General features: G+C 34.0%; 1 protein-coding gene across 1 annotated transcript; it reads right to left on the reverse strand.

Annotated features, from left to right (window-relative positions):
- Positions 1–14,140: 14,140 nt before the first annotated feature.
- On the reverse strand, positions 14,141–14,809 carry LOC127094873 (uncharacterized). The gene has a single exon (XM_051033642.1). It carries the CDS (start codon positions 14,807–14,809, stop codon positions 14,141–14,143), a length of 669 nt encoding a protein of 222 aa, XP_050889599.1.
- Between the last annotated feature and the right edge of the window lie 1,535 nt (positions 14,810–16,344).

Raw genomic sequence — 16,344 nt, forward strand, 5'->3', positions numbered from 1 at the left:
CTCTAATGAGTAGGATCTTCAGATGATGTTCCCCTAGGATCATAAGGATTTTCCCCCTAATTGGAAGGATCCTTAGGTGATTTGCCCCTAGCCAGGAATGTCTCGAACTGGTGTGCCCCTGATCAGACCATTGTTGATATTTCCTTGGTGCTAAGTACTGATTTGTGAGAAAAATGTTCTTTTTGAAAAGTAAATCTAACATCATGCTCATGCAAGTTTTTGAAATTGAAAATTGTTATGGAAAACGGATATGGTGTATACAGATGATATATGGCCACGAGGTTGGCACAAATGAAGATGTGATAGAACAAGATGGTTAGTAACAAACATTCAGAGTTGGTTGAACAACGATTTTGCCGAGTATGCTTTCATAGTGAACATAGCTTCAATTAGGACTTTTAAACGTTATAATGTGGCCTGGTTCACAATTTATGAAACAAAATATATAAGGCTCAAATTTTAATTTTATCCCACCCCTTCTCATTGATGTTCTTCATTCCTAAATTCAATTAACTCAATAAATGCATTTAGTCTGCAAGAGAATTTTGATAGATAATGATGGATGTAGATGTAATGATTCAAGTACCGATGAGATTCTTGAGGTGGAAGTCACCTACTTTCACTTACAAACTTGTTTCCGTTTTTTCTTTTTTTGATTTTTAATCCCTATGTTTGCATGGACCAGTTCTTTTGAATTTGTGGTCCATTGGGATGCCCTAACTTTTTCCTAAGTCAAATCCTTTTTTGTTTTTGACTTAGCGGGATTTTTTTGAAACATGATGCCTTAACCTTTGCCTAAATCATATTTTCAGGTTTATTTTTTTGACTTAGCGGGCTTTTTATTTGTTTATTTTTTTGAAACAAATCTTGAGTTTTTGCTTTTGGCTTAGAACGGTTGCAACTGCCATGTTGACTTTTGTGAACTTTATCTTTATTGCCTCCTCGATCTTTGGTGATGTACGCGAGGAAGAAGACGTGCTTAAACCTCTTGCTTAGATAGATTGATTCTCTTGAGATTAAAATGCATCATTGAACTAATTGAAATCTACCCTTCCCTTGGTTAGGATTAAGGTTTTTTATGAATATAAAAAGGAACACCGGCTTCTGGATCGAGGGGGTTGACTACGGATTATCTCCTTATTTCTCCAGTGTTTGGGGAGTGAAATAATGCCTTACATCGTCAGCTAGGTCTTACTATGAAAAACATACATCCGCAAATTCAGTTGTTTTATTACATAATTCTCCCTTAAGTTTGTTAATGGTTGAAAAGTGGAATGGAAAAGCCTTGATTTTTTTGATGGAATAAGAAAGAGTGAAAACGAATGGATCGATTCAAAAACGTGCTCATTTTATTAAAATTACTTTTCAAAGATTACAAATTTTTAATATAAACAAACGTTAGAAAAAATGAGATTACAACTGGAAATGATAAAGTCTATTGATCCTAGGGACGAGCTTCATTGTTGATCCAACCAGATTTAGGAGATACCTCTTGAAGTTCGCCCACTTACAAAGATAAGGGGTGACTGTTTAACAATGGGACTCCTTTTTTGGAAGTCAATTTCTTGTTGTCGATCAAGTCTTGGACTTTGTGCTCACATTGGGCATTCTCGTCATAACTTTTAGGATATGGACGAGGAGGAAGATCGTTCGGTTGTAGTTCCACTAGGGCACCTCTTAGAAAAGGCTTCAACAATTGACCATAAGACTTTGGTATAGGATTCAAGTTCTTTCCAAGCCTTCTTTGTTGTGATTGATGGAGCGCATGAGGCTGCTGCTAAAGCAGATACTGTTGCAGACTTTGTTGAGGCATCACCATCCAAGGTTGTATTTGAGGCTCTAGGCAGGCCGTAGCTTGTATGACAAAGGGTTACCTTCTCTCTTCAATGGCACTTTCCCTTCTTGAGTCCCTTTATAACTTTTTGAGATGTCCTTCGAGTTTGTTCATGAGTATCAAGAAGTCTTCTAGCTGGATGATAGTTGGATAAGGGCGAAAGCGGAAAGGATATGTAAATGTATGTGTATGTATGCAAATGCATGTGTATGCAAAAATATTTTTTTCTTTTTATTTTGAAGCTATGCTAAAATTTTTGTTTTTTAGATGCAATTCAAGTGTCATTAGGACAATGACAGATAGGAGAACCCACGCGGGTTTAGGGATTGTGACAGATGAAAGAAAACCCCTACGAGTTTAGGATAGTAATGAAGATATCCACATATGGGTTTAAGGATAATTCAGAATATAAGGACACCTTGTTTAGGAAGGTTCCTTATAGATAGGGATAATAATTGGCATGGGAAACCCAAACGGGTTTAGGGACATGTAAGGTAATATGCAAGCATGACCTAGTTAAGGGTAGGTTCCTTATGATATGTCAGATCTAGGTTTAGACTACCCAATCCCCTCACTTGTAGGATATACAATTTTTATAGGATGGTAGCCCTAGAGTCATGGATTTTACCCTTGTTTTACAATGAGAAGGAGAAAGCCTTCCAACGGTAATCCTTCAGGATAAGTCTCGTCTAGGCAGGACCTTAGTAACGACCTTTGCATGTTGATAACATAAGATCACCCTAAGTTAAGAGGGTTCTAGAAGAAGTCCCCAGAGTCATGGACCAAACTCAAAGTTCTATCATGAAGAAGTGTTGGCCTTCTCATGACAAAACTTTTGAATTGATCTATTATGAGAGGAGTCGTCATCAAAGACCCTACAAGATGAAAACCCCGGTGGCTGAGACAGGACGACCCCTTACTTAAGCTTATATTTTTTCTCAAGCCTAGGTTTTGGCTTCACACCTTTGAAAATCCCAATCAATATGATATGACAGGCATAATAATATATAAAGAATAAAGTGAATAAATAAATAAATAAATAAATAAAACATAAATAAAGGAAAGCAAATACACATAAAAATAAGCACAACCCTAAAACCCAAGCTTAGGATGGACTCTCTTTAGGGAAAGTATAAGAACTCCCCAACAGAGTCGCCAGCTGTCGCAGCTGGAAAAATGACAGAGTCGTCACCATCCTTTATTCGTTCCTAAGGAACAGGGAAATAATGATAAAACCTATGACTAAGGTGAGATACTAGGTTTGAGAGTCAGTTAAATAAGGAGAAGGTGTTAGGCACCCCTTATCTCCATTGTATTCAATGGGATCCTCCTACAATTTTAGGGTTAGTGTATTTTTCTAAAATATTTGCTTTAATATTAGTTGATTATTCAATTTATTTATTTATTTACAGAAAATATTCTATTTAAACGGATGAGAGACCCAAAAAGATTTTTTTATAACTGTACTCGTTAGAGTTTACAACTTTATGCCTACGTACCTTCGCATTAGGCGATAGATCAGAGTACCGTAGTTCTTCTTGAAAATGTTGTTTGATTGATTGTTTTTATCCCTTGAAAATTCTCATGCATTGGGGGCGGAGAAGTAATTTTAGAAAATGCCTCAATACACTATGGTAGAGGTCTTACGATTTGAACTGAGTTTGAATTGATTTTATCCTTTATCCCTTACAAAATTAATATTTAATTTATTTAAGAAAGTAAATTATAGGTTGTAATTAGGTATCAGACATAACCTTTTATCTTGATTTATTCCCGATTTAACCCTGGAAAATAATAGAGTTTTATCCCACATTATATCCCATATTCTTATCCCATTAAATTTGAAAATATAATTTAAATTAATTAAGAAAATTAAATAAAATGTAATAAGATATATCCCCTATCCCAATTTCTATTCCATTATTTTATCCTTGATTTATCCCTTTTTTTTTCTAGAATGAAATCCCATATTATCCCTAAAATTATCAAAGTTATCCAATAAATTAAACATAATTTCCTAATCGTATTTTTTTTTCTTTTTTTATTATTAAAAGGGAAATATTTAATCTTTAAAAACTAATTACATATTTTATTAGGCCTAATTAACCATAACTCTAATTTAAATCCTTAATCATACTTGTATGTTAATTATAATTATCTAGATAATTGTTTAGTTATTTTTATTGTTCTAATTATAAAATTGATCCTTGAATTTATATCCTAATCAATAATTATTGTAAAATATTTAAAAAAATCCAGTTATTATATTTAATTATCTTAATCAATTAATTAAATAAAATCCTAATCATGAATTAAATTATTTAAACAATATAAAAATAATTAAAGGGGCGAGGGTGTGAAATAATAATAAGGGGTATGTGTTAGAAAAATGGTAGAAATCTAAATGGACCTAAATCCCAATACTAGAATAAGCTAAACCCTAATTTGCTTACAACAATTAAAAAGAAAAAAAGGAAACTTAATTTAAATATGGAGACAAAGGGGCTGTACGACCGCCCCACTTTTCCACATTCCTGAGACATCTTTTTTTCCCAAAACAAATTAGTAAGCAATTTTGACTTTTCAATATCTTATTAGCCAACAAAATTGCAACACGTGGCTAGAAAAAAATGAAAAAAGTTTAAAATAATAATAATTAATCCTAATAATGTAACTCAAAGAAAGAAACCAAAAGAAACACATTTTCTCTCTTATCTATGTCTGCTTTTTTATTAACCGTTAAAAAACTATGAAGCTTCATTATTCTTTCTTTGATTTTTTAAATCCAATATTAAAATGACTAACAAATACACAATCATAATATCAATTGAAATAAGGTGGAAGAGCGAAGACTAACTGGAAATTGACGGAAGGGGGCAATGAGACGGTGGTGCGTCACGGACACATCAAGAGCGTGATCTGTGGTGGTGTGCGACATGACTCTTATGCTTCGGTTTTTTCGGCGATGAACTTGATGGTGCTAATTCGATTTCTCCTCCTCCTTGTTGTTATTGTTGCATGATTGTAATAGATATAGGTTTTACTCAACAAACAAAAGTTTCAATGCGAAACTTTTATCGATTTTTCTTAAGTGCTTTTTTGTGAAAGGTTTGGCATTGTTGTTCGGTTCTTACTTTCGATTTTTTTCTCCTATTTATAGTTGAAAAAAATGATGAGTGATTAATTGGATTTTATGAGAAATAATGATTTGATTTATTTTGTTTTTGTTTTCGGAAAGTTTTTAACATGAGTGGTAAAGAAATCCTAATAATAATATATAAACTTAATTATAATTTTTTCTAAAAACAATAACCTTATTAATAAATATAATTCTAATCATAATCAAATAAACTATATTAGTTAAATTAAAAGTAAATTTCAACTTATTAAATTTTATAAAAAATAAAAGTTCTAATCCTCTAATTAAAACAATTTCAAACTAGACTAAATTAATTTTAATTATAAATTCTATTTATATTTTAAATTAATTCTAAAATAAATTTTTTTCTAAAAATAATGACTCTATTCTAAAATTAAAATCCAATAAAGTATCCTAAATATAAAAGTAGTAACTATATTAAATAATAAAAATGTTAGAAAATAGTTCATATTTGTAATGAAAATAAAAATATAATTAGTAATTAAAGTGCATTAAAGACAAAATCAAGAGTAAATTTTTCTTTTAATATGAGTGAATTCTTACTATAAATATATATATTTTTATTTTTTTTTTGGAAATTTTTACTATTTTTGGGTAAAAATAAAAAAATTCATTTTTATTTAAAAAATATATTAATAAAAATGAAAATTAATAATAAATATTTAAAGAATGCAATTTTTCCCTTTTAAATGATAAAATAAAAAAAAGCAAGGATAAAAAAAAAGTAGAATACGAGATTATTTATATTAATGGAGATTTATGACTTTTCCCTCTTGGATATGTGTTTTAACTTTTAGGAATACTTGTAATAATAGTAAATCATTACTAATTTAAAGGATCAATAATACTTAAATAAATTATTGATAGCCATGATTAAAACAAAATCATTCACTTAATTTCTAATAATTAAAACCAGTCAAAGAAATTAAATTAATTTTTTAATGGATTTTTTTAACTTATAAAGAAATAATAATTGATCATTTTGGTAAATAATTAAAACTATGTTGTAATAATAATAACAAGAAAAGATGTCTATATTTTTTAATTTCATCTTGATTAAAATAAAAAAAGCAAAATTTTGATTTTTCTAGATTAAAAATATATTAAATTCAAAGATTAACATAAATAATGAAAATTTTGATTTTTCTAGATTAAAAATATATTAAATTCAAAAATTAAAATAAAAAATGTAAATTTTGATTTTTCTAGATTAAAAATATATTAAATTCAAAAATTAAATTAAAAAATGAAAATTTCGATTTTTTAGATAAAAAATATATTATATTCAAATATTAAAATAAAAAAATATTTTATTTAAAAATATATTTAAAATTAAATAAAATTTTAAAAATACAGATTTGATTGCAATTGAAGTTAAAACATAAAAAAAAACGAGAAAAATTCTAAAAGTGGAAAGAGTGAGATTTGAACTCAATACCTCTCCCTTATAACTCCTTTCATATGCTTTTCTATCAATTATGCCATTTCATTTATTTGAAATAGAGTGGTGCTAGAAAACATATGAAGGATGGGCAAAATTTGGGATACGACACTTGGGATATGCTACTGAATTCTCAAAGAATTATCAGCTAGGTACGAACCTATTGTTGGCTGGTCCGTATTGGTTGCTTCGATTGTGGCTCAATGCCACTTTTGAACCTTCCCTTAAAACGCATATCACACTCAATGAAGATGAAGAAGCCATTACAAATAGGAGAATCGAAGGAACTCGACTTGCCCTATTGACTCCTACTGATGAGGGACTAAGTTTAAAGGAAGTGTTTATTGGGTACATGATGATGTTCGCCAAATGTCACAACATCACTCCATCCATGGCTCCTTTCGCCAACAGAACCCATGGTCCTGAATGGTTCACCAGAGAATTTCCCACTTCTTCGGTAGATCAGGAAGCATAATCTTTGGCTATATGGGGAGCATTTCTCATCCATAGGTTAATTGCGATTAGACTTAGGCCTTTAAAGGACCAGTTTAACTTGCTTAGTTACCAGCCTAACCTTGTCTCTCGATAATTTATCCTTAACCAATTGCTTCCTAAAGCACTCTATATCAAGAAAGGCGTTCTCTGCCTTCACAATATGATTTTCCCTAAAGCTGAATGTGATTAACATATGGCTCGACATGCCTCTGAAGCTGCCCAGCTGATTCCTATCTCATTTCGACCACCCTTTCACGGTACTCAAGAGTTTGATACACGGTGGAAGGATTATTATACTTCAAAAATCCTCGATGTCCCTTCCCTTTCTCGACATCTAACCAACATTTTTTCTTCCACACAAGAGAGATTCAAGAAAGGTACGATGACTCACATCAAGGAAATCCAATAATTCCAGAAATACTTTGAAACTGCATACAAACCTGATGATCTTAGTCGAACCATTCGTGAAGAAGCGATTACCTTAAAAGAAAAGTTTATGAAGAAACTCCATGATTTAAAAACCCCTTAGTATGTTAAACATGAAGATAAGTATGAGTTGGCTTTCAAACTTCAACCACCAAAGTTCCCACGACTGCCAAATGTTGATTTTGGCTTGGTGTTTTGACCTTAATTCCTATAATGGTTTGTCTGTGGGTTTGATATAACTTTTCTAAAACAAAATTTACAAAAACATGCCAAACGGGTGGTTCCGGCTAAGCACACTCTAGATAGTTTCAAAGGTCACCTTCATGTTAACATAGAACATGTTCGCATGCTTTCTCCGATACATGAAGGTGTGGAAATGGGAGGATTTCTCGATCTGCTCTTCTTAAAACTCTTTATATATCCTTCTAACTTTAACAAACTTATTAGTCTCTTCTTTCCTTTTAGTTGTTGATCGAATAAAGCTAATAAAGGATAAAGTTGTCGCTGCTAGGGAAGCTGTTGCGGCGAAGGAAGCGGTTGCTGCTACAAAGACTATTGCTTCAACCAAAAGTGACACTTAAGGCGTAAAGGTAACACTAAAAAAGGAAGAAACAAAGGTTTTAAACTTAACTTTAAGAGTTTTTACTCCATATATTGGAAAAAATAGGTAAAAGTTGTTATATTTTATTCGTCAGCCTTAGGCTAGTTTATATAATAAGGATACAATTATTACAATTGATTTTCTCCTTAATGGAGAATAAAGAAAAATAAAGGTAGTATTAAATACAATAATAAAACCGGAAATAATATATTTTCCAACACCCCCCCCCCATCAAGTTGGTGCGTAGATATCTATCATGGTCAACTTGTCTATCAAATACTCAAAAGTAGGTCTTGTCAAACTTTTGGTCAGGATATCCACAGTTTGTTGACTTGAAGTCACGAAGGGTAGACATATGATTCCCGCATCTAACTTCTCCTTTATGAAATGTCGGTCAATCTTGATATGCTTGGTTCTGTCATGTTAAACTGGATTATGAGCTATGCTAATAGCAGCTTTACTGTCAGAGTATAATTTCAATGGAGCTCAATTTTAATCTTAAGTTCTTCTAGGACTCTAAGGATCCATAATCCTTCACAAATACCTTGAGACATATCTCTAAACTCGGCCTCTGCACTACTCCTTGCTACAACTCCTTGTTTCTTTCTCCTCCATGTCAAAAGATTACCCCAAACATAGGTACAATCTCCAGATGTTGATCTTCTATCTTTGACTGAACCTGCCCAATCGGCATCGGTGAAGATAGACACATTTCTTTCACTAGTCTTCTTAAAAAATAATCCTTTTCCAGGATTTCCCTTCAAATACCTCAATATCCTATAGACTTCCTCAAGATGTTCCTCAAAAGGAGAATGCATAAGCCGACTCACTACACTAACTGAGAAAGCAATATCAGGTCGGGTGTATGACAAATAAATTAGTTTCCCAACCAATCTCTGATATCTACTAGTATCAACAAAAACATTACCTTCTCCCTAAAGTTTAGCATTAGGATCCATAGGGGTACAGGACGACATCCACTCATTCCTGTTTCTTTCAACAAGTCTATAATGTATTTTTGTTGTGAAACCATAATACCATTTTTTGATCGAGCAACCTCCATACCTAGAAAATATCTCATGAATCCCAGGTACTTGATTTCAAAGTCTACTGCCAATTTCTCTTTTACTCTTGTCATTTCCACTGTATCGTCTCCAGTAAGGACAATATCATTAACATAAACAATCAGGACAACAACTTTTCCATCATGGGAGAATTTTGTGAACAAGGTGTGATCAGCCTGTCCTTGGATGTACCCTTGTTTCTTCATGGACTGAGTGAATCTTTCAAACCAACCTCTAGGGGACTGCTTTAATCCATACAAAGACTTATTTAGTTTGCACACATTTGATCCAAATTTGTTTTCAAAGCCATGAGGAGTGTCCATATATACTTCTTCTTCTAGATCTCCATTAAGAAATGCATTCTTAACATCTAACTGATGCAATGGTCAATCCATGTTAGCAGCAAGAGACAAAAGAATTCTGACAGTGCTCAATTTTCCAACAGGGGCAAATGTCTCTGAGTAATCTATACCATAGGTCTGAGTAAAGCCTTTAGCCACCAAGTGAGCCTTGTACCTTTCAATTGATCCATCTGAATTATACTTCATAGTAAACACCCATTTACATCTAACTGTCTTCTTGCAATCTGGTACTGATGTAACACTCCAAGTTTTGTTCTTTTCAAGAGCTTTCATCTCCTCAAGTATAACTTCCCTCCACTTTGGAATTTCTAGAGCAACCTATACACTTTTTGGAATTTCTACACTAGACAATTTTGAAGTGAAGGCAAACATAAATGAAGACAAATTTGAATATGATATAAAATTTGACATGAGATGTTTAGTGCAAGATCTGACAGGTTTTCTAATGGTAACAGGATCATCTATATCAGGATACAAAATACAACTCTCAAAAACAGAGATAGACTTACCTTTTCTTATGTTAGGAAATTGATCATTCCCCGGTTCAGATTCCTGACAGTGTTGAGATGTGGACTGGTCCTTTCCTTTATGGTGCTTTTTCGCAAAAACCTTTCCTTTCCAAGTTCTGTTTCCTAATTCAAATTTGTTTTGTTGAAATGACTCATTATTTTGTGGCATTTCAATTAGATTATCATTATCATCGTTTTCAGGATTCTTATTATTTTCTACAAGAGAAAATGTAGGCTCGGATTCACAAGGTTCCTTACTCATAACAGGAGTAGGATCAGATAAAGAATCATGGTCATTTTCTGTTGGTGCAGGTGTAAAAATATCATAATTTTATGATACTGGCAAAGGTAATTTATTTAAAAAACTCATGTCCTCGATTTTAAACGATTCTTCGTTTATCTCTCCCCCTTGAAGATGAGTGTCATAAAAGACAGGTTTATTTTCAAAGAATGTAACATCCATAGTGACAAACATTTTCTTATTTTTTGGATAAAAACATTTATATCCTTTTTGGGTTGGGGAGTATCCAACAAAGACACATTTTATAGCATGTGGCTCAAGTTTTCCAACATTTTTATGTTCATGAACAAAGGTTGTGCAACCAAAGATTTTTAAAGTCAAATCAGTTAAAACACGAGTACTAGGAAAACATTCTTTGAAGACATTAATAGGAGTTTGAAAATTGAGAATTTTGGAGAACATTCTGTTAATTAAATACGCAACTATTAAAATAGCTTCGTCCCACAAATAATTTGGTACTTTATTTGAAAAAAGGAGAGCTCTAGCAACCTCTAGTAAATGCCTATTTTTCCTTTTGGCCACTCCATTTTTTTGAGGAGTATTAGGACATAAACTTTGATGTACAATCCCATTTTTTAGAAAAATAATCACCAAGGATAGTGTTAAAATACTCTTTGCCATTATCACTTCTAAAGACTTGGATATTTGTTTGAAATTGGTTCTGCACCATTGAAAAAAAATTCTTTACAGCCTAACAAGCATATGATTTCCCCTTTAACAAGTACACCCAACATACTCTTGTATGGTCATCTATAAATGTGATAAACCATTTTTTGAGAGAGAGTGTACTTGTACAGTTAGGGCCCCAAACATCACTGTGAATAATGAAAAAAGGTTTTGATGGTTTATAAGGCTGTATTGAAAACTGGGAAAGATGATGCTTTGCAAACTCACATGCTTCACATTTAAACGAGGAAAAGTTTTTATTGTGAAATAATTTAGGAAAAAAGTGTTTTAAGTAAATAAAACTAGGATGACCTAATCTTAAATGCCATACCATAATGTTGTCATCTTTATTATTCAAAACAGAAAAAGACTCAAAGCAGAAACTTATTGTTTTTGAAGGTAGTTGTGATGCAGATCCAATGGTAAGGTAGTAAAGTCCTCCACTCTCCTTAGCATTGCCAATCATCTTCCCCGAGTTCAAATCCTGAAAGACACAGTGAGATCGGAAAAAAAATAGTTTGATAATTTATATCTTGGGCTAATTTACTGATGGACATTAGATTATAAGATAAATTTGGAATATGAAAGACATTTTTAAGAGTTAACATTGGAGACAACACAACTAACCCTTTACTTGCAATGACTGAAAAAGAGTCATCTGTAATTTTTATTTTTTGATTACCTGCACATGGACTATATGAAGAGAACAAAGTAGATTCACTTGTCATGTGATCGGAGACACCTGAATCTACTATCCAAGTATGACTGGGACTGACACTAAGAAATGCAGAATTATCTTTTGTTGCTATAGAGCAAGAAGGGGTTAGAGACTCAAGGAGTTTGTACAGTCTGTCTAATTGCTCCGTAGTGAGTGGAAACTGAGACAGAGGAGGTTGATGCCCTTGATCATAATTACTAGCCTGAAATGCATGACCATTTTTCTTTTTCCAGTTAGGAGGTTTGACTTTGAGCTTCACACAATTTTCACGTGTATGCCATTCGCGTTTATAGTGATCACACCAAGGAACTTTGTCTGATCTTCTTCCCCCGTCAAGGTTCCTAGTTCGTACGTCGTTTCCACGACCACCACCGTTTCCGCAGCCGACGCCCGACTCAGGTTTCAGTTGTTCGCCATGGTTGGATCCAGTGTAGGCTTGTGATGGGGAAGGCCACCTGTTGTTGTTATTCACCATCGAAGGCTAAACGGGTATGTGAATCGGGTCGAGTAAGAAAGCGGGTCAAACAAAAATATGTTGAGGAAAGCTTTATGGTAATCCCTAACCCAATAAAAATAGGTTGAAGAAAGTTTTACGGTAACCCATAACCCAGTGCTCTTAAATCAATAACAATAGGTTGAGGAAAGCTTTACGGTAACCCCTAATATAGTGCTCTTGATACCATATTGGAAAAAAATAGGTAAAAGCTGTTATATTTTATTCGTCAGCCTTAGGCTGGTTTATATAGTGAGAATAAAATTATTACAATTGATTTTCTCCTTAATGGAGAATAAAGAAAAATAAAGGTAGTATTAAAGACAATAATAAAATCGGAAATAATATATTTTCCAACACCATATATAATATATTTTTCTAATACCTTCGTCGTTTTCAGGTTAGAAAAAAACCTCCTCAAACTCCCAAGAAATGCAAGCAAACCATCCAGCCACCTCAAGCGGTAGAAGAAGATGTCGAAGACCTATCACTAGACACCTTCAAACCCGTGAAGAAAAAAAAGAGACCGAAACCCTCAAAATCCACTCCTTAACCAAAACCAACCACTATTACAATCAAGAAGCCAAAGCCTAATGCTCAAAAGGTAATTAATGTCAACTTGGGAGCAGAAACCAATGTTGCCTATGATACTGATGAAAGCGACAACTTCAGTCTTAGCGATGATGGATTTAAGGTGACCTGACTTCGCCTCATTATCTCCTTTTATTATACTTTATTTTCATTTGCCAATAACTTTCCTTTTCCTTTGCAGGGTGATCCAACTGACACTGAATTCTCTAGCATCAAATACCCCATCCCTGGAAGTACTAGCTCTCCATTTGTTCATCCTACGTCAAACAAAGGATTGAATAAGGGATCAACTGGCGAAGTTAATCAACCTGCCAAAGTTCATCAAGAAATTCCTCAACCCACTGCTACACCCCAATAATCTCAACAATCTAACTCTAATGATGGTGAAGAAACAAAACATGTTGACATGAAAGATCTTACTCAAGAGAAACCAGAAGATTCTTCACAAAAAATCCCCAACCATGGTGAAGATGTATAAGACGATGAAGATGAACATACGCTTAACATCCTTAAGGAGCACCAAGTCGAAGAAGAAGAACCAAAAAATGACATGACGAATACCAACATGCCCTTTGGGATAATTAAAAGCTTCAAAACTCTGTCAAATGTTACCACTACCCCTCTTTCCTAAGAAGAGTTAAGTAATTTGAAGAGGAACAAGCCTTATGAATATTTGAATTTAATGATGAGTGCAAGAGGAAGCTCAACAAATAAATGCTCAAGCTCGTCGACTACTTATGGTGGACACTCCCATGTCGAAACTACTGACAAACTCCTTCAAAAGATCAAGGAGAATTTTTTTGATGTTGATATGATCGAGGCTTTAGAAAATGATACCCCTGCCTGCTATGGGATCAAGAATCTGCTAAAACAAATCGACATTCTAAGCTCTCCCTAGAAGTTGCTAAAGTTACTGAAAAACTGGGAATTTTAATTGATCAAGTCACTATTGACCTCAATCGCAAACGGGAGATGGCGAACAAAATTCAAAATAAAAAAGAAACCCAGGCAACGGAATAGGATGCAACTGCCGAGTCTACCAAGAAGATCGAAGGCATGGAGATATCCTTTCAAAAAGGTCAAGAAGAATTCAACACTTGCGCTGCCAACATCTCTACATGGGAGCAACAAATAAAGGAGTTGCAAACCAACATCTAAAAAGCTAAGGATCGTCAGCAAGAAATCGAACAACTTAATCGTAAAACACTTGATGAAGAGAATGCAGTGGGCGTTTATCGTGTCGAACAGGCCAAACTCTTGGAAGGCGAGATCGCCAGCTTAATTGCCAAAAAATCCTTGATTGATCTCAACATGACATTGTGCAAAGCAAAATATGATCGAATCAAGGCCAATTTACCTTTCAGATTTCTGTACTTGTTTATTTTGCTATGTAATTTCAACTTTTGACTATTTGTAACAAACTTAGCCATTTTGGAACTTAATATCAGTTACCATTTTGGCCTCTTATTTGCACATGTGTTATTCTGTTAAGATTTTAGATTCATGGAGCATAGGTTTATATCTCTTCAAATATTTCCCATTCATTCTTAGGAGTCTTTGATCCTCTGCTAACTCTTCGATCTCGTAAGCATTATTTGAAAACGCTTGGATAATCTGGAATGAACCCTCCCAATTAGGAGACCATTTACCTAATGTCTTATCTTTTCGATCCATAGGTAAAATTACTTTCCACACCAAATCTCTAGTCAAAAACGTCTTAACCCTTACTCTTCTATTATACGCTTTCGCCACTCGCTCTTTCTTCCTTCTCAAGATTTCTAAGGCATTAAATCTCTCACCATCTAAATCAACCAGCTCATCCAACATCGTATTCCAATAAGACTCATACGGGATTTCACTTTGTCTTTGGACTATAGTTGATTGGAGGTAAATTTCGACAGCTAAAACTACATCATGCCCATAACTCAACCGAAAAGGTGTAGTGTTTGTAGCCTCATTAGGGGAAGTTCGACAAGCCCATAATATTTGGTCTAATGTATTATGCCAATTCTCTGGTTTCTTCCCCCACGTGATTTTTTTGAATCCAATAACCAACTTGTTCGCTACTTCGACTTGACCATTTGCCTGGGCATAATTAGGCGTAGATGTTAGTAGTTTAATCCCCACTTCTTTATCAAACTCTCGCATAGTTCGACTAGTGAACATCGATCCTTGATCAATTGTAATGGTTTCAGGTATATGATCGGAAAAATAGCAAGTGTACTATTTTTCCTGTTATAATAATAAAAGGGAAATTCCCCGAATATCGATCTCAAGGAATGCAAGCTAATATTAAGTTCAAATCATCGTTCAATTAAACAAAAACTAGTGTTGGGGTTTTTTTATTCAAAATTATAAAAATAAGGGCAAAGGAAAATAATAATGAAAAATAAGGGTTTGCAAGGGAAGATGAACAATGCCAAGAAAGGTGTATAATTTGTCCCTATAATAACTCTGAGACACTATTGCATCAACAAATATCAATTACTATCAGTTCTCAAGGGTATTTTCTCCCAAGTCCTTGGTGAGAAAACCTTTAATCATTTTACCCTAATTTCTATGTCCATAGGCAATTATGGTGAAGTTAAGCCTTATTATATCAAGAATGCTCTGATTCATACAGGGTATCCCTAGTCCTAGGTGATATCTACTGCAGAGTAATCTTATGAAAACCTTATCAATGGCAGTCCAGCCTAATTGATAACCATAGAACAATCTCGATTGGTCCAAAATAGAAAACATTAAACACATCAAAAGATTACCGTAAAAATAATATTATAAATGCAATCGTAAACTTAAAGTCATTACAGCTCTAAATCAAGGGCACCACCCTAACATTGGGGGGTTTATCTACTCATATTGTTCAAAATAGATTCAAGATAAAAAATACACATTAGAAGTAATTGGATGACTTGGATTTTTAATCGCTTCCGCTCATGAAAATCTTCCGCTCTCCGAATTCCTTGATCTCTGTAATTCTCGATCGTCTGACAATTTTGTGTTCGCCTCCTTCCAATATGATCTTTTCTCTAGTAGAAACTCTCATAATATAGTGAAAATCCCTTGGCAGAAGTTGGAAATCTCCAAAACATCCCTACAACTCAAGCCTGGTGAAAAAGCCCGAAAAGAGGAAAAATGTGTGGTTGGGCTGACACGGCGCGTGTCAGCTGACACGGGTGTCCGTGTCAGCTCTTTTCCTTTCCACTTCCAACCTTACATGCCCTAGGTGACCTGATACGGGCGGCTGTGTCAGGCCCCTGTCTTGGTCCTTCCTAGGGTTGAGTCGCCTTCTTCCTGACACGGCCCGTGTCTGGTGACACTGGTGGCCGTGTCAGGCCTCCTGTGTTTGGGATTCTTCTTTTCTCGACTGCTGGAACTTCTCACTGTCTCGCATTGAGTCCCTTAAATCTTCTACCTGGACCTAGAGGACATAAGCATAGACAACCAACGCATAAAACCACGAAAATGTAACATAAAAATAACAATTCATCAAAAAATGCTTAAATACTTACGGAAATGAAAATTAACTTTAAAGGTACCATAATGCATAGACAGAGTCCCAAAATCCTTGGTTTCTTGTCAGATAAGCAACGAAAACATAGTGAAAATGGTGACCGATCACAACCCCAAACTTAGCTCATTGTTTGTCCTCAAGTAATGCCCTATATGACAAAGTGTGTTAC

The sequence above is a fragment of the Lathyrus oleraceus genome, chromosome 6, assembly GCF_024323335.1.
Source record: "Lathyrus oleraceus cultivar Zhongwan6 chromosome 6, CAAS_Psat_ZW6_1.0, whole genome shotgun sequence".
NCBI classification, from domain to species: Eukaryota; Viridiplantae; Streptophyta; class Magnoliopsida; order Fabales; family Fabaceae; genus Lathyrus; species Lathyrus oleraceus.